Genomic DNA, 18,595 nt, shown 5'->3' with positions numbered 1-18,595 from the left:
CAAGCAAGTTAGTGGCAGATCCAGGAGCAGCCCCTCAGTTGCCATATTCCTAGTCGTGACTTTTAACCACCAGAACCAACTTCTAGCTACTGAACTTCCCTTCCTCCTGTGAACGTTTAATATCACCTGATCCAAATCCAACAGCGTAACATTTTGAGATCAGTCAAGAAAATAAATCCGTTCCAAACTTATATTAGTCAACATGAATTAACTAACACAGTTAGATCCTAATGCAGTCAAGGCACATTTAACATGTTAAGGGATGAAGGAAGGAACTTCTGGGAGCCAAGGGCTGACCACAGCTTCCTAATGTGTTTGAATGCAAATAATCATGACTTCACTATTCATTAAGACAGGATAAGAACACACCAGGGCCTTTACAATAAGGACTTGCTACAGCACACACGTGGTAAATAGCAGCACACAGAGACTTAAGGTACCTGATCACAGGCATGCCACAGACCTGTATTTCTGGAAGTTGGTGAGCACTGGCTTGGATCTCGTGCTTTTCTCTGTGATAGGTATTGATCACATCGGGGTTCAGCCAGGTGTTGTGCAGCTGAATCCCAACTTTCACTCCAGTGCTGGGCGCTGTCCCATGATGCAGTGCTTCCAGGTAGTACCTCGAGCCACCAGTAAGCTCAAATTTCTGGGATTTTGGCTGCCAGCTTTGGTTCCAGTTCTTCTCCCAGTGTTCAGACCACTGGGAAACACCAGCAGGAAGAGAGGCAATTTTGATCTGCATTCAGACAAAAAACAATGAGACAATGACGGAGCAGTGCTTCTAGCTCCAATTCTTTTTGCTGGACTCGGGCCTTGAAATGGTGTAGAGGGAACAGACAATGGGTGAGGAATTCCTTCCCATCCTACGAGGGAAAGACCCTGTCTTGGCAGAGTGCTGTGATCTGACCACAGGATGAATATGAGCCAGCTGTGCAATGCTGTAGCTGGCCGGGCAAATAATACTCTGACATGAACCAACTGATGCATCTCCAGCAAAACCAAGGAGGTGATACTTCCACTCCACTCAGCATCGGTGAGACCACAACTGGAGTCCTGTGTCCAGTTCTGGGCACCACACGTTAACAAGGACGTGGACAAGTTTGAGAGAGTCCAAAGAAGAGCAGCCCGTATGATCAGAGACTTACACGGCAAGCCATGCGAGGAAAGGCTGAGGGATCTGGGACTCTTCAGCCTTAGGAAGAGAAGGCTGAGAGGGGACCTGGTAGCAGCTCACCGTTACACTAGGGGAGTACATCAAGGGGTCACCAGGGCACCCGAGGGGAAAACCAGGAGTAATGGCCACAAACTCCTGGAAGATCGATTCAGGCTCAACATTAGGAAACACTACTTCACAGTTAAGTGTCCAGACTGTGGAAGAAGCTCCCTCCAGAGGTGGTGCAATCGCCTACCCTGGAAATCTTCAAGAGGAGACTGGACGGTCACCTTCCTGGGGTCATTTGACCCCAGTTGTCTTTCCTGCTCGGTGCAGGGGGCTGGACCCAATGCTCTTCCAAGGTCCCTTCTGGCCGTACAATCTATGACTCTATGAATCTAAAATTAATGTGCTTAGGAAGAGGAAAAAGGCACTTCTCATGTCTAAATCTATCACTAAATCAAAACAAAACAAAAAATTGCCTCTGCTCCTGGAAAAATCCCTTCAATTCTATATCTCCTCTTCCCCAGCTTACATAATTTGCCCACCTCAGAAGGACACTGCATGCTAGAGCTAGTTCCCATTTGCTTTGAAGATGAATAGCCCTATGCTCTATTAGATAAGGCCCCTACTGAGTCCCCTCCTGTTGAGAAATGACACCCGTCCATGAGAAATTGTCTTGACATAGAAGCTTCTCCCTCAGCTTAGCGTTATTTGAGATAAGACCATGGGCCACCTGCAACACCAGTCACTTTGCATTGGCTTTGGCCAGCTGTCTCTGCTCGGGTATTAGACTCAACTTGGATTGGGTTGGGGCTGAGAGCCCCATTGTGGGCGGAAACGGCATAAAGGATATTGGGTCTGGCACTCACTCTGAAGCAGGGATGGCCTGGGAGAAGAAGGAAAGGCCTCTGAGTCTTCACAGCCTGTGTTAATTGTGAGTTTCCTGTTACTTTATAAATGCCCTGGAAGAAAGATCTGCAGGATTGTGGAGGTGGCAGCAAGTCCTTCAAAAACTGGTGAGAAAGGCCAAACCATCACAGAGAACCACGTGTACCTGCATTGATTTCAGTGGCATTGGTTTAATGTAAAGCCCATGAATGAGGCCTCCTAAGGAGTCCAGCTTGCATGGTAAGACATTCTAGCATGTGATACCCATCCATGGAGTTCCTCTGTATCCCTCACATCCTATTCTTGCTGTTGTAACAACATACCTTACTTCCTGGGTCTTCTGTTAGGCTGAGGTACAGAGATGCCTTGCCATCAGCAAGAATCCAGAAGGTGTAGTTATTTGTCTGTGGTGCCACAAAGAACCCGCAAAGTCGTGACCTAGGTAGCAGAAGAACATCTGCATCACGTGAAGCAGTCAGCACTCGATCCCTGACAAAGAGCTGACTCCCCCTGGTAAGAGGAAAAGGTGTTGCAACTCAACACTAACTTATTCTAGAGCATTTGCAAGTGCTAGACACACAAAAGATTACCTGTTTTCACAAGACAAGGAAAATGAGTTATGTTACACAAAGATTTCCAAAGAAAAGTGAAGATTATCTCCCAGGAACAATAAGCCATTTTGTTAAGAAAAAAAAAAAAAGCATCGCTATTTGGAAGAGGAAAGGCAATCAGATCAAAAAAGTGCATAGGTTCAAATGAGAATCATGTGAAATTCAAATAAGAACTGCTGTTATTGGGTTAGACCATAGGTCCACCTTGCCAGCATCCTCTGTCACACAGTAGAAAAAAGAGTCGATGCCGAAAGGGAAAGTGCATTGGGTATGACCAGGGATTTTTCCACTGCCACTGTTCTTCTCTTGCAGCCTTCAACATTCAAGCTCTAGAAAATTATGATTCAGAGGCTGTATCCTTAACTCCCATGCTTAATAGCTATTGATGCTCCTTTCCTTCAAGGATTTGCCCAGTCAAAAGGTGAATATTTTTGTGCAAATTTCTATAAAACAGCAATAGTGAATTTTGTACTGGTCTCAGAGAGAAATCTCAAAAACTTCAGCTCTTGGGCACCTAGAAGCCTAAAACCTTATCCACAACAGATACAAATCAATGCAAGTGTCTACACATACATTTACTGCACAGTAAATTGTTGCCCAGTAAGTGGTTTTTATGCCGGCATCTACACGTGTAGGCATTACAGTGCAGTAACTCTGTGTGGACTGACTTGGGACTAAAGTTAGTCCCAAGTCAGTCCACACACACAGGGTTACTGCTCAGTAAGGTGTCTACATGTGCCTTACTGCACAGTAACTACTTGGGTGTAAATTTGCTACTTTTCATCATGCAGGTAGCAAATTTATGTACACGTTGGCATAAGTCACCATAGTTACTGCATAGTATAGGTGCACATGTGTAGATGCGCACCCATACTGTGCAGTAATTTTTGGTTACTGTGCAGTAACTGTGCACGTGTAGATTCACACAATCTGTCTCCATTAACTTCCAGAGAGCTATCCTGACTGATATAAGAGTCTAGTCCTGCTTGCTTTTCCAGATTTGTCTGCACGCAACATTTAGCCCAAATCCATATGTAAGACAGCTTCTTGTTAGACATAGTACTTCCTGTTTCTAATGGAGCTGGATCTATCATAGCAACACTCTTGTTTGTGGTACTTTAGCACGTCTGGCCCTGCCTAGGTAGAACCAGGAAGACCAGAGGGATCCAGCCAAGAAACAAAATTTAGCATAAAATATTTCACTATATTTTTTGACCTAAAGGTTCAAGCACAGAGAGGAAAGGTTCGCTTGTACCTGGAGCCATGCGGTCAAACCTTCTATAAAGAACTCACATGTGTTGTTGCTCCTCCTTACACATAAGTACATGACAAGGTTTCCTATTCCTTTTTAACCTCAATGAATACCTGAATGGCTGTTTTGCCTGAGAGAGAAATACTGCTGGAGAGCTGGCATTGGGAACAAATTGCCATCTATACCCAGGTGTTGCTTCTGTTAGGCCAGTGTCTACTGTATCATCCCACACTTCAAAGAGAAGCCCTCTGTTTCCTGTAAAATTAAAAATTAAGAATAGTATCAGCAGAAGCTAATGTGGGCTGTATGGCATGTGAAAGAATTGATGGTAAAGCAACAAAAAAAAAAAAATGCTGCATGCCACAGATTACATTTTAGTGGGTACATCTAGACATGGATTTAGCACAACACAAACTCTGATGCCATTCACACAGCTCAATATGCTACAGAGGGGCTGGCTGGGGCACAAGGGTGCTACAGTCTGTCTACAGGTGAGTTGCAGTGGTTTAAATAACTCTCCCATAAGATAGTACTTGTATCGGGCAGTACTAACCTATGTCAGAGTTTGCTCGGGCCGAATAGCTCTGCACGTGTAGAGGTAGATGCTTTACCACAGAGCTAATCAGGCAATTTCTCAGTAAGCATCTTGTGTAGGTGCCCCCAGTGAGTGGTAACAACCAGCACCTTTGAAAAAAGATATCTTTGGGCCCGTGAGTGGGATCCATTTAAGTGATAGAGTAGGAATTCTGCAAAGGCTGTGCCTCGATTGATAAAATCCCCTCCAATAAAGAAAGAGAAAGACCAATAGCCTCCAGAATTGTTGGCTGTAGCCATGTTGGTCTAAGGACATAGGCAGACAAGGTTCTTTAAGTAAATATTTTATTAGACTGACTAAATAGTTGGAAAAAAAATTGTTCTTTGCAAGCTTCTGGGAACAAACACCCTTTTCAGGCATAGGGAAAGTCTGTTTTCGTTTGTGTGCTCTCCTGTATACCTGAAGAAGGATGTTTGTGCCCGAAAGCTTGCAAAGACCAATTATTCCGACTATTTAGTTAGTCTAATAAAAGATATCACATTTACCCAAAGAACCTTATCTGTCAATAGCCTTCAGAGGATAATATGCCTAGAAATCCCCAACTGAGGTGAGATGAATGAAGAAGCTGAAAGGAACAAGGAAGGAAAGAGGAAAGCATTCAGAGAATTCCTAGGAAGAGCCAATAGGAATTAGAAAAGATTGGATCCCTAGGAAATAAGGGAGACTTATTGGGAATGGCCAAGCTCATAGGTTCCAGGCCAAAAGCAAATAATTTTGCTAGGTTAATATGGAGGATCCTTGTTCCATGGTCAGAAATTCCCAAGCTAACTATGGAGGTTGGTGATCAAACCTAGAAGTCGATCTCATTATGGAACCCCACATGGAGCAGTATCAGTAACTCCGGGATAACTCTGGCTTTGCCCCTCTCGCCACCACCAAGGAAGTTGCTGCACCCCATTTACAAATGGCAGCAAATCTGTTTGCCAGTTTGAGCCTGAAATTGCTGTACCTGGTTGGGGTGCAGAGAGTCTTCTGGTCTTGTCAACTGGCCCAGTGATACATATGATCTTCCAGGGAGAAATGTACTCGTTTTCACAGGGAACACCTGAAAAACAGGTGTCTGAATAATGAGCACAAGGCTTGATAACACGAATCCAAGCCCAAGCTGTTTATGGGATAAACTTTGATTCTAGATGAGGTCAGCAAATCCCTGCTTCAACATTTTCATTCGTCTGGTCTTCAAAAAGAGCATCATCACCCTACATAGATAGAAGCAAGTTTATACCACCAGCCATCTATTCATTTGACTTAAAAAGAATAAAGACAGTCATCCCACTGGCTTCATCCCAACTTCAATGGGGGTGGTTGGGGTCATTACTACTGACTGTGAAATGGCTGGTGAACCGGGTCTTTTGAACTTGTGCCAAGTTGATCATCTCACAGGGTCATAGGAAAGTAGGGATGGAAGGGACCTCATGAGGGCATATACTCCAACTCCCTGATCAAGGGAGGATCATCCTGGACTCAACCATTCCAGCCAAGTGTCTGCCTAACCTGTCTTTGAAAACTCCCAGGGCTGGAAATCCCACAAGTTCTCCAGGAAAACTGTTCCAATACTTGACCGCCGTCATAGTCAGAAAGTTCCCCCTAATATCCAACCTCAATTTCCCCTACAGAAGCTTGAGGTCATTGCTCTTAATCCTGTCCCCTATGGCCAAAAAAAATAGTTTATCTCTATCCTCTCTATAATTACCCTTCAGATTTTTGAAGATTTACCAGATTACCCCCCGCCTCTCCCCCAGTCTTCTCTCAGGCTAAATAACCTAATTCTTCCAGGATTTCAGCATAAATCATGTTTCCCAGGCCTCTAATCATGTTTGTTGCTCTCCACTGACCTCTTTCCAATCCATCCACATCTTTCTTGAAGTGTGGGGCTCAAACCTGGACACAGTACCAGTAATGGCTCAGGTGTTTGTAAGCACAGGATTTGGGCCATAGCTTTCATTGCATTACTGCAATATCTAACACCTGATTCTACATTGTTACCTGCAACGGTGACCTTCAGTGGGTGATCAAAGAAATCTCCTGTAATAGTGAGACGAGTCCCTCCACGCAGGCTTCCAGAGGTGGGAAACACAGACACTATTTCTATAGAGAAAGAAAAGGAAGAATCGGAAAACAACTAATTTTCACCCAAACTAGGAAAGGCTGATCTCCCTGCTGCTTCCAGTACTCAACACTGTTTTGGAGATTCCTTCAGTTAATAATTGTCTATGAACATGGGGCAGGACTCAATGGCCCAGGAGACCCCTTCCACCCTTCTGCTCTATTATAGTTAACAGCAACATTTGCATTGATATCAATGGGAGCAAGCTCCTACAACTTAAATGCACTGAACTCATTCCTGATGTAACTCCTACAAACCAGTGGAATTACACCAAGAATTAATTTGAGAAAGTACGTGGAGTCTGGACAAATGACAATTTGGGGAAGGCTACAGTAACCTTATGGAAAAGGTTTCAGTGACTCCTGTAATTCATGTTATGATTATTTAGAGTCATAGGGTTGGAAAAGACTTCAGGAATCATCTCGTCCAACCCCCAGACTGATGGGACTTATACTATGAGGAGGCCTGAAGAAGGTGAAATTAAATTAACCTACATCCTGTGTGGCTCACTTCTGAATTTAGCCCAAATGTCTTGTCACAAGCAAATTAAGTACTGCCCATGCCACAAGCAAGAAATATATTAATCAAAACAGTTTTAATCTATACAAGGTAACTAAGGGTTAACTAACAAGATGAAAATAACAGTTTTTTTTCTGCGCATGTCAAAAAGAAATTTATTACTGCGCCACTAACAGAGATAAAAACTTTTGCCTTCTTTGCTTTATATAAATCATTGTAATTGGTCAGAATGACAGGGAGTGTCCGGAAGTGTTCCTATGATAACACCCTAGCGAAGACCACTATACAATTGGCGATTCTCATTAAATTTATGACGTGGCGAAAAACAATTGGCTAATATACAAATAAAACCCATCTTCACTTCCGTGAAGAAGGGGGACCTCCGTACGAACCTTGGAGACCTCTGATCACACGTATCAGAGTAACTGACAACTTGATCACTTGCCAGTGCCCCCCTCGCGTCTCGACCCAATCTTAAGACGTAAATCACCGACCTGCCGACCCAATTTTTTTTTCCGTTTATCTGCCCGACGAAAGACTTTCATGCAGACCGACCTTCGAACCTTAAGCTGTAACTAACCAAATATCTCTGACCTCCGTCTTTCACCACCTTAACGGCGTGAGTAAATAATCTTGCTTTACAACCGATAAGCGTCTGTACCTAGTTCCACTCCAAGCATCATAAGTACCCGCCTGACGGCCTTCAAAGGTCTCGTACCCTTCACTGCAGTGCACGGCAGTGACATGTCTGACTACTACTGAGCTCACCAATGTCTAAATATGATTCTCGTAATTCTCAATCTTGAGAATGAAATCCTGGGAGCCACTAAGCATCTCCAACTTGTGCAGGTGCAAAAGGAGGTTGTAAGCACTTGGTGTCACTCAGGATTTGACCTTTACAGTCTCTTTTCACATGGGTAATCTGGTTATTTTACACTAGATGATAGTTTAACATTCATATACTATGTGCAAACGTCCTCCCACCCACAGCAGTCAATACAGCTAGCATAGTTAAGCATACCAGTTTCTGTGGCCAATAGCTCAGAAAGGAGTGAAGTGGTCAATAGCACAGAAACGTCTTAACCCCAGCCTAAAAAACCAGGTACCTATTTAAATCCGGATCACCTGTGAACAGGCTTTAAAGTAAGTCCAAAACAGGGGTCCCATTCAGGGTCTGAAGCGGCAGTGAAATGCATTAAGCACTAGGCCACCACAGCCCTAGCGTGTAAGCTTTCTGCTGTTGAATGAAGCAATTTTTGCTCTGAACAGGAAGCTGCAATCTGCTTTCAAAGCAGTTTAAAGATTATTCTAACTTTCCTACATCTGAAAATACATCTAAGCCAACTAGTTTTAAGGGCCTTATTGAGGCAGCATCACCTAATGGATACAGCACTGGACTGAGACATGAAAAATGGTTATATTCCCTGTTCTACCACTGTTTTTCTGGGTGTGAGCAAGCCGCTTGAACTTCTTGTGCATTAAGTTCCCCACGTCTAAAATAACATAATTATCCCTAATTTTATAAATGCTATATTATTACTACTATTACTACCATTAATGTCATTACTAGGGGGCTAAATCATTTGAACCAAGTCCTTTATACATGTGCATTTAGCAACCTGTTGGTCTATTCACTATGGTAGCTACAGTCAAAGGTTATATCAAACTTTAGGATCAAGTTAGAGCTCCTGAAAGATTTAGAAAACCAGATTGGATGAACCAGGTGATCTTTTCTAGCCTTATATAACATACGATAATAACCAAAAATATTAGGTTGGACACCTCCACCTGCTCTGATGATCTTTAGAGCTTGGACTTGTATTTCTACCTTGAGTCTTACATATAGCTTCTTGTCAAATCTCCTTGACAACACTTAGCCATGAAAATGTCTATTCAAGATTTAAATGGTCTGTTGTGTAAAGCTGGAAGCTGCATGTGAATGTTTTGACTTTACTGGATGATAAACTGTTAACTTCCTGACACGCTACTATAGCAGTCTGCAGTAAACCTTTTCCCACATTATACACAGAGAAATCTTGATTCTCCCACTGACTCTCAAGAGGTACAATTCACTCAGCTGAGACAAGGAAGCAATTTGCCTTCTCCAAAGTACCTTGCACATTTCAAACCTCAGCTGGCTTTGTGGTTACTCAGAACCTCCTGAACCTAGCAGGATGATGCACCTAGCATGGGTTTGGCAGGACTAGAACTGCTGATTCATTACCCATCACCTGTCCTACCGTGAATAGCAATCATGCTGATACTTCTGGAGATTACCCTTTAAAAGGGGTCTGGGGTTACCAAATGTCAGTAAATGTACTGTCTGTCAGTAAAAGTTCAGGCTAAAAATGGCTATCAGTAAAGTCTGAAAAAAACTTTAGCCATCAGTAAAAACACTAAGCAGCTACAACTTGACTGAAGCTCCAAAAACAGAGCAGAGCAGTACCACCTGGCATGTGAGCAGGAGAACATTACCCTGCAAGAATCACTCTCCCATGCATTGTTGCTCCTGTGTCCCAGCCTACATATAATACTGCTGGGTCATGGATAGGCTTCCTTGGGGTCTGAGTGGGACAGGGGAAGGAGGGCTAGCAGAGGGAAGTCTGGGGGGTTCACTGAGGGTGGCAGCATGGTTCAGGATGCAGTCACATGCATCAGGATGTGGAGGTGAGTAGGGGGTCCCTGCAGTGTAAAATCATCACTGCAATCAAGCAGGGCTGCCAAACCAAGAAAATTATTTTTTTACTAAAAACTTTTTTTACTAACAGCCAAGCTTTTGTACTTGTTTACTTATTTTGTACTTGTTATGGTTGATGTTAAACCTCTATATTTGAACCCACACCTTCTAACTGAGGCCTGGCTTCAGGCCACGGCTTGGCAGGATAGTTGCATTTACATAAAACAAATATCAGTAAAAACATAGATGTCAGTAAAAACAGTGTGGTTGGCAGTAAAAAGCTTGCAGATTATCAGTAAAAAAAGATGTCTTGGGTTGGCAACACTTGAAGGGTCCTTCTCCCAACCCTTCCACCACTTCCCACTCAAAAAGGCTGGTAGCTATGTTACAAAGTCTTACTCATTGGGGATCCAGGAAACAGAGAATGCCACAAAATAAGAGACAGCAGGGAATTGGGGCACTTAACATCTTTAGCATGTAAGAAAACCAGCCTTTCCATCTCCTTCTGAGGACTTTTTTGTGTGCTCCAAACCCATGAAAGCATAGGATAAAAGGGGAAATGCACAGCTGTGATAAGGGCACAAGAAAACACTGGGAAAGTTTAGCAATAAGAGGTTGTCTTCATGACCTTCTAAAAGGGCTCATCATGGGACTGATCTCTACAGTACCTGGGTGTGTCTGATACAAGAAAAGCTCCTGTTTAGCACTGATAAGCCATGCATCCTTGTGTACCACTGACCTGCAACAAGAAAGAAATTCCTGTGAGGGTCCCTGAAATCTGAGCTACCTGTGGTGTCAGTGAAGGCTCAGGAAGCATTTACTTTCAGAATAAACTGAGGGTAACTGTTTTTTCTAAGAGGAAAATTAACTGTTCATTCACAACTTTATGGTTAGGGCTGCCAGGCTCTGGAATGGGCTCCCAAGGGAGGTGGTGCTCTTCTCTACCTTGGGGGTCTTCAAAAGGAGGTTGGATATATATCTGGCTGGTGTATTATGATCCCAGCACTCGTTCCTACCCAGTGCAGGGGGTCAGACTTGATGATCTATTCAGGTCCCTTCCAACCCTAGAAACTATGAAACTATGAAACAACTTTCATGTAAGTACTGCAAAAAGTGCTGGCTGATGTTCTTCATCTAAAAGCTTCCCATTATAAACCAGGGCTCTGATATAATCAGACTGGCATGTGAGGGGTTTTGTCCACCTCTGTAGTGGTGGACATGGTCTTCTTCCTTGGATCTCTCAAGTGAATTTTATCAAATACTTCCTGTCCTTGCAGTGCCTGGGCACTGGCAGTGCCCTTGTCCCCCTGCTTTACCTGTGAAAGGTTAAGGTGTTCTTAGTGTTTGGGGGCAATTTTCCTAGCAGCTGTGTGATGGGTTATTTTTATAGCTTTATGAATAATTTAGACAAACACTTGTCTGGGATAGTTTAGATAGGAATGATCCTTCCTCGAACAGAGTGATGAGCTGCTAGATGACCTCCTAAAGTCCTTTCCAGCCCCACTTTTCTGTGACTCTACAATGCTGCAAGACTAGATTCTCACACACTTTCTTATAGTTTCCCAACTTCTTCTGATTGGATAATGGTAAAAAGTGAGGATTCTACCACTTTCACTTACCTTTTTGCCTTTTCCACCCTTGGAAAAACTCTGGCGTGGGGGGAGGGGGAGAGAATGAGTGAAAAAAAGAGAAGATAAGGCAGACAACCCCCCAAAATAAATAAATGGAAAATGTAGGATTTAGCCCATCTCAAAGAAACAGACAGGACCAACAGTCCCCCCCCCCCCCAGCCTCCCTGCCACTGACCAGAGGTTGACCAAAAGGTCTACCCCCAACTGTACCCAATGGAAGAGTCTTTCTCTTGCAGTTAGACAAGCACAATAACAACCAAAGTTGTCTTGGAAATGTGCGCTAGGCAGAAATGTCTTTCTCACTGCCAGGTCTGATCTGAAAAGCATTTCAGCTTTTTGAGATAGCAAAGTAGTAGAGCTAAGCACAGATACACATGCTTCAGAAATCACAGAGAAAGAGAGGAAAAAAATCTTACTCACTTCCCCTTGTTAAACACTGAGAAGCTAATGTTCTGTGAGCCTGCCAGAAGAAAAAAATTAAACACGTTGACTGTAGGCATGGATGGACCTAGGGTTTTGGAAAGGGGGTGTGCAAAAGGTACATGCATCATCACATGTAATAGATATTATTCAATTTAAGATCAAAGCAAAATCAACTATACCTTTTTTGGAATGTGCACTAATTAATAGATTATATATTAGGTTTTTAAAAGTGCAATAAACTAGAGAGAAATAGTCCAAATAAATTATTTTATTAATCCTTAATTACAGTTAAACATACATCTCTTATTCAGATTTGTAAAAGAAAATCTAGCCTTCTCGAGTACATCGAAAGTTCATCAAGTGCTTCACTGCGGGCACATCTACATGTGCAAATGCTCTGGGGTGTGTTTACTGTAGAGCAATTTACTGTAGAGCAACCCACCTGGGGCAGACATCTACACAGAGGGGTTTGAATGGCCTGGCAGAGAGCACCCAGAAGTGGATTTGACTCCCCCGCTGGCCAAGCTGAGCTGGACATGAAATCAAGGTCTCCCACTTCCCAGGTGAGTAACCTAAATGTTTGTGCAAAAGGTAGGCAGCTGCATCACCACAGGCTGTATTTGTGAAGGAAAATGACCCTGGTTGCTGCACTATGGGCCAAACTCAGCACTATTCATTGCGTTAGGCATGCTTCAAGCCCACCTCCCAGACTAGACCCTCAAGGACCTAGTCCAGTGGTGCTCAACTTTTTTGCCCAATGGACCAGATGGGTAGTGCCTGCTCTATCTCTGGGCTGGATCTGGCTGGTGGTCTTGATCCAGTGCCCAGGGTGAACATGATGGGACCCCATTTGGTCGTGCAGAGTGGGGTGGTGGCAGCCTGGCCCTAATCCAGCCACATGGGGGAAGAGGGCAGGGAGGGAACAGGGGACAGGGGGCATGACCTGGCCCTGATCCAGCTATGCAGGGACAAGGGGACATGGCCAGCCCTGAACTAGCAACACAGGAGAAGGTGGCAGGGCACTGCCCCAATCCAGCAGTGCAAGGGGAGGGGGTATAGCCCAGCCCCATGGGGAATAGGCAGTACAACCCAGTCCCAACTCAGCCACATGGAGGGAAGGGGGCATGGCCTAGCTCCAACCAACCACACAAGGCTTGGAAATTTGGAAGCAAGGGAGGGTGATGGTATTAATTGCCACTGCTCCCCCACCGCCAAATTTCCCAACCTGTGGGGAGTCCCCTGGGCCAGACGCCATATACCTATGAGCCACCGATGGCCAACGAGCTGCAAGTTGATCACTCCTGATCTATGTAATTAACTGCTTAGACCAGAGCTCTTCTTCATACATGGGGACAGCTAAACTGGATGCCCAGGACACCCGCAGGACCAAAACACAGAGGCTAAACTTGGGGTTTTCTGGATTTGGTTGCATTTTTTTTGGATCTAGAGGCCTAACTTCCATCTGAGTCCTATTTTAGGAACTTAAGGCACTACTTTGGGTCTTTTCCTAGGGGTTTTGGGGAAAAGGACATAAGCCTTGAGCTAGAACTAGTTGAAAATGTCCCCATTGGATGGTTTCTCTTGGGAATATGTTGGCTCAGTGGAATAGGAAGGCTCTGCTGGATTGTGCCATTTCTATCAGAACTTGTATGAGAAACCTGGCAGGCTTACCAGCCAGCCAACCCAGTTTTCTACCAACCCTTACAGCACTTCCTCAGGCCCCCAGTGCCATGGCTGGCAGTTTCCTCAAGATGCCATCCCCAAAAGTGCGCAGGCTGCTTGCCTGACTGTACAGGTGGTCAGCTCCTCAGCTAGTGCCACAAGGCAGCTCTCTAGGCTTCCCATTTGATGGGTAGGCAGACTGCCCATCTAATTAGCCAGCAAGCCGGAGTTTGGGACTTGCAGGCCGCCAAAGAGACAGCTGGAGAAGCAGGGAGTCCAGGGAGCCTTTTTCATAGCAGAAACACTGACCCACTCCTGAGTCTGCTGCAGAATTTTGATTCAACAATAGCAAAATTCATTAAAAATATATATATAAGGTGGACCATAAGCTGAATATGAGCCAACAGGGTGCTTTTGTTGCAAAAAAAAAAAGCCAACAGCATCTTGGGTTGTATTAATGGGAGTGTCATTTGCAAATCAAGGGAAGTGATTTTTTCACTCTATTCAACCCAATACTCACCTGGAGTATTGTGTCCAGTTTTGGGTCCTACACTTCAAGGACATGGGCAGTTTGGAAAGAGGCCAGTGCAGGGCAGCAAAAATGATCAGGGGGCTGGGAGACAAGACTTATGAGGAAAGGCTAAAAGAATTAGGGTTATTTAGCCTGGAGAAGATCAGACTGATTTGATAACAATCTTTACATACCTGAAGAGCAGTTATAGAGAGGATAGACATGGGCTTTTCTAGGTGGCTGTAGGGGACAGAACTAGGAACCACACCCTCAAGCTGCAGCAGGGGAAATTGAGGTTGGAAATTAGGAGGAAATGTGTGACCGTGAGGGTGGTCAAGCACTGGAACGGGCTACTTAGAGAAATTGTGGTATCCCCATCCCTGGAAATGCTCAAGAACAGGTTAAACAGACACACCACTGGGATGGTTTAGTCAGTGGTGCTCCTGCCTTGAACAAGGGGCTGGACTAGATGACCTTATGAGGTCTCTTCCACCCCTACTTTCCTATGAGCCTATGATTCTATAAGGTGTGGGAGTTTGGGGATGGGAGGAGTAAGGAGAGCCTTTTCATCCTGATTTTGGATGGGAAAAAAAATTCTGGATGGATTCCAAGCCAATTTTATCTCTAACTCCCTTCTGAAATGTTCATGTGAAACCCCCACCATGAGACACAGGTCACCACCACAGAGAGAGTCTGTGCTATGCAGCTTCCCCCAGCACAAACCCCGACCTGTCGGCAACCACGTGAAGCGATCGCACCTCCAACTTCCTACCAAGGGCACTTCTCGGATGAGATGTCAGCAGCAGGAGGCAGCTCCCCACCCCTAGGATACAGTGCTGTGGCCCAGCCACCAAATGAACTACTGAATCCATTGGAGTGCATGCACTCCTATGCCAGAGGCACAATTCATCTTCAGGTCCTGGAGGGGAGGTGCCAGGAGGCATGCTAAGGAGTCATCATCTAAAAGAAAGATCATGGTCTAAAATGGGCAGGGGAAGAAAGAGCTTGCAGCCATTAGTGGTTTGGTCACAATCAGGGTAGGAAAGGGCAGAAATGTGCCAAGGACTCGCTCCCCAACCTTGTTTCCCAGTGCAATGGTGAGAGTTTGAGAAGGTCTGTCATGAAGGCCACGTCTAGACAAGCGTGAGCAATGTGGCACATAGCACCCATTCAGCTGTTCTCCACACTGCAAGGGGACAACTAGCAGCAGCACAAGGTGTCCAGCTGCTACTTGTCCCCAGGGAACCAAAGTTTGTGCTCATCTGGACACAGCCAAGGAGACCAAAATACCAGGCACACGCGGTTTTTCTTTTTTCACTGACCGATATAATTGCCTTCTACACGGCACTTCAGGGTCCCCGTTCCATGTTCTCCCTGGATAGGATAGCTGTAAAAAAAAAAATAACAAATAAAAGACAACTGTGCTACTGGAAGAATGAAAAATACCAGCAAAATCTCGCAATCCCACCCCAAGCCAAAATCATTTGCAGTCAGGTTGTCCCCAGGTCGGAGACCAAACTAGCCCAGAACCTGCCCATGAGCTGAAGTTGCATGGGAGGAAGGGCACAAGGAAGAGGAGCAGCTCAGAGGCTGCTCTGAATTTCACAACATTTCAGGATGGTCCCAATGTAGGGAGGATACAAAAGGTAGCTTGAACATGACTTTGCCTTCTCTTCTAACCCACTGGAACAAAGACTTAGACCCCATCTGCCACTGGAAGAAGACAGGAGCCTTTGCAACATGTTATTAAGCGAGACGCTCTCCCAGAGGGGAAGGAGCAGTTATGGTTTGTTAGCAAGTAAGCGAAGAATGTTGTTAATGTTAAAACTGCTTTGAAAATCAATGATGCCCTGGGCAGATTTGTAAAAGTTTAAACAATGATTTGTCAAACCACTTAAATCCTTAGCTGCTTGGTCCTAGAGCTTTAATATTTGAAACAAAGACCTTTTTCATCAGCAGCAGAGAAGGGATTTATTATTTAAGGAAACTGAGATAGCAGAGTTTGCACTGGGCTTAAGAAGCAATGCAGACAGGCATGTCGCTATCAGGAGCTGGCATCCCAAGGACATGAAAGCTCCCCTTCACCAAAGTCCAGTCCAGCAAGCTCTCTCTCATGATGCATTGAGCGCCAGATCCTCAAACATATTTAACTGCCTAACTCCCACTGCTTTCATTCAAATTAAGGGAGTCAGGTACCTGGATAGGAGTTAAGCACCTAAATACCTTCGTGGATCTGGCCCCGAATCAGCTTCTTTTGCAATCATTAGGCATGTAAAGTGGACTTAGGCACCTAAGCGTGATTCTTATTCCGCCCTGTTCAAGTCCCTGGAAAACAAGGAACACAAAAGGTGATGGGTCCTCCGCCTCTCGCTGCTTTTTGTGATTGTCTTACAGCTAAGATGACAGCGGGTGCATCTACATGTGTTATTAGTGCGAAGAAATAAACCCCGGCACAATTCATGCCGGAGTCAGTGCTGCTAGGCCCAGCGTCTGCACATGGACCCAGGACCACAGCACTTTGAGCCAAGGTGGAGCAGCCCTGGACTAGCAGGAGGCCTGGGAGGTCAGCCCTGGTCCCCGGGTGGTGGCAGTGGCCAGCGGAGGGGCTGCCCGGGACGCAAGGCTTTTATGGTGCAGGGTTATCTGGCAGGCAGCCCCTGCACTGTAGCATCCTCAAACCCCAACCAGCCCAAGCCAGCGTCTACATGTGCATTTTGGCAGAGTAAATTACTCCACCATAGGATAGTACTGTCCCGGATCCAATTCAAATGCACTCTTGACTATATGTACCCAGCAAACAATGCTCCACCTTGACTCACATGTCACCATTGCCTTGCCCAGTGGGACTTCACTTCCCCTGGTGGGACTTGCTGTCTATTTGAGCCAAAATCCAATCATGAAAGTGCCTTCAGGTTTTCCAGAGGAGGACAGGATACCAGTGACTAGTTAGTGCAGCCCCTCTGTGCAATGCTTCCCCAACCCCGTAAGTGGTTGGTAATATGAGTCTTCAGACAGCATGAATGAAACCCGCCCTTTTGGGACAGACACTAGACCCCTACGGTGTATCTGCCACATGGAAACTGGGCCACAGGGCCACTAATCCCTGACAGTACTATTTTATGGCAGAGTTAATTAATTTACTGAGCCCTAATACCAGCACACATGTAGACTGTGACATTTTACTGCGGAGCAAATTAGTCAACTCCACAGTTACGAGCACGTCTAGATGCACCCAGTGCATTGCAAAAAGTGTCTCAGGTTCTCGATCAGGGTGGAATAGGACTGTTCTCAGACATCCAAGTCCACTCCGGTGGAATAGGATACTGTGTGTTAATAGGATAGGTGTGTTAAAAGTGATCAGTAATACTTCCAGTGTGCAAAGAGCCAGGTTTGCATCTATGCTGAACTGCTCGGCAGAGTTGGAGCAGGAGCTCTGAGACCTTAGCTGTACTGGGGGTTAACCATGCAAAGATCTGGTACTGATGAGAAAAAAGGGATGTCTTGTAACTTTGTCATAATCCTAGGAAGAGCTTTCTCACTACGAGGGTGGATAAGCATTGGGACAGGCTACATAAAGAGGCTGTGGCATGTCCATCCTCAGCAGTTGTGAAAAGAAGGTCAGACAAACCCTTCCCTAGGGTGGTTTAAACAGGGGAGATCCTGCCTTGAGGAAGAGGTCAGAGCAAATCACTTCCTGACGACCTTCCAGGCCTATGTTTTCATAATTTTATCTGTCCCTGCAAGGCTCCAGCTTACATCCACTTGAGGGGCTTTTGAGTAATGATTTTCTAATCATTTCCCACCAGAAAATGCAGTATCATCAACATTTTAAAATTTCCCAGGAAATTGTTGCTTTTAAGGCAAAATGTGAATCTCATTTTGATTCATTTCATTTTGACTTTTATATGACATTAAAAAAAAAATCAATCATAATATCTGTCAAAAAACGTCATAGATACCCTATTTAATAATATTTGATATGACATTATACCTTTCCATCCGTGCCAAAATGAACTTGACAACAGCCAATGGAAACAAGTCCATTTTTCTATATCTATTTTTTTTTATGTATATTCTATGAGATATTTGGAAAATTTCAACTTTTTTGATGAAATTTGGAATGAAAACAAATCCTAAATATCAAAACTTCCTGTGCTGTGGACATTACATGTCCTACAGTGTCAAAAAAACAGATATTTTGAACTCCCAAGCATTTCCGTAATTCCAGTTGTTCACCCGACGGCTGACTTTTCAAGGGCCGTCTCTGCATTGGGACAAAGGACTTGTCTTTTGTTACCACGGGTCGTGCAGGTAGGCAAATCCTCGATAAGACAAGCGTGCTTGAAGCAATAAGACTCAGAGAGTGCAACTCAAATGCAAAGGAAACTCAGAAACTAACATGCTTCTGTTTTGCTTGTTGGCAAATGAGCACAGACTGATCCACCCATCATCTTCAGCCTCAAGAATAACTGGGCTAGAAAACAAAAAGGAAAAAACATGACAAGAAAGTAAAGCACAATGCTCTTGAGTGATATTCGGGTCCAGCTTTCAATGGCTAAA

General features: G+C 44.6%; 1 protein-coding gene across 12 annotated transcripts in view; it reads right to left on the bottom strand.

Annotated features, from left to right (window-relative positions):
* The window catches only part of PKHD1 (PKHD1 ciliary IPT domain containing fibrocystin/polyductin), a 389,637-nt gene that overhangs the window by 347,357 nt on the left and 23,685 nt on the right, over nucleotides 1-18,595 (bottom strand). For all 12 annotated transcript variants that reach the window (XR_002091425.2, XM_019491318.2, XM_019491321.2 and 9 more), the window contains 9 exons: nucleotides 18,435-18,509; nucleotides 15,358-15,422; nucleotides 11,860-11,899; nucleotides 10,477-10,547; nucleotides 6,492-6,593; nucleotides 5,455-5,550; nucleotides 4,024-4,165; nucleotides 2,371-2,485; nucleotides 464-739 (listed from right to left, as the gene is read on the bottom strand). Coding sequence is in view for 11 of the 12 variants with exons in the window: in XM_019491318.2 (XP_019346863.2) it covers nucleotides 464-739; nucleotides 2,371-2,485; nucleotides 4,024-4,165; nucleotides 5,455-5,550; nucleotides 6,492-6,593; nucleotides 10,477-10,547; nucleotides 11,860-11,899; nucleotides 15,358-15,422; nucleotides 18,435-18,509 (982 nt within the window). In the remaining variant the exon portion in view is untranslated. The remainder of the gene's footprint in view (nucleotides 1-463; nucleotides 740-2,370; nucleotides 2,486-4,023; nucleotides 4,166-5,454; nucleotides 5,551-6,491; nucleotides 6,594-10,476; nucleotides 10,548-11,859; nucleotides 11,900-15,357; nucleotides 15,423-18,434; nucleotides 18,510-18,595) is intronic.

Source organism: Alligator mississippiensis, chromosome 1 (genome assembly GCF_030867095.1).
Source record: "Alligator mississippiensis isolate rAllMis1 chromosome 1, rAllMis1, whole genome shotgun sequence".
In the NCBI taxonomy this organism is placed as follows: Eukaryota; Metazoa; Chordata; order Crocodylia; family Alligatoridae; genus Alligator; species Alligator mississippiensis.
The sequence above is the reverse complement of the archived record's forward strand: the minus strand, read 5'-3'. Positions and strand labels throughout refer to the sequence as shown.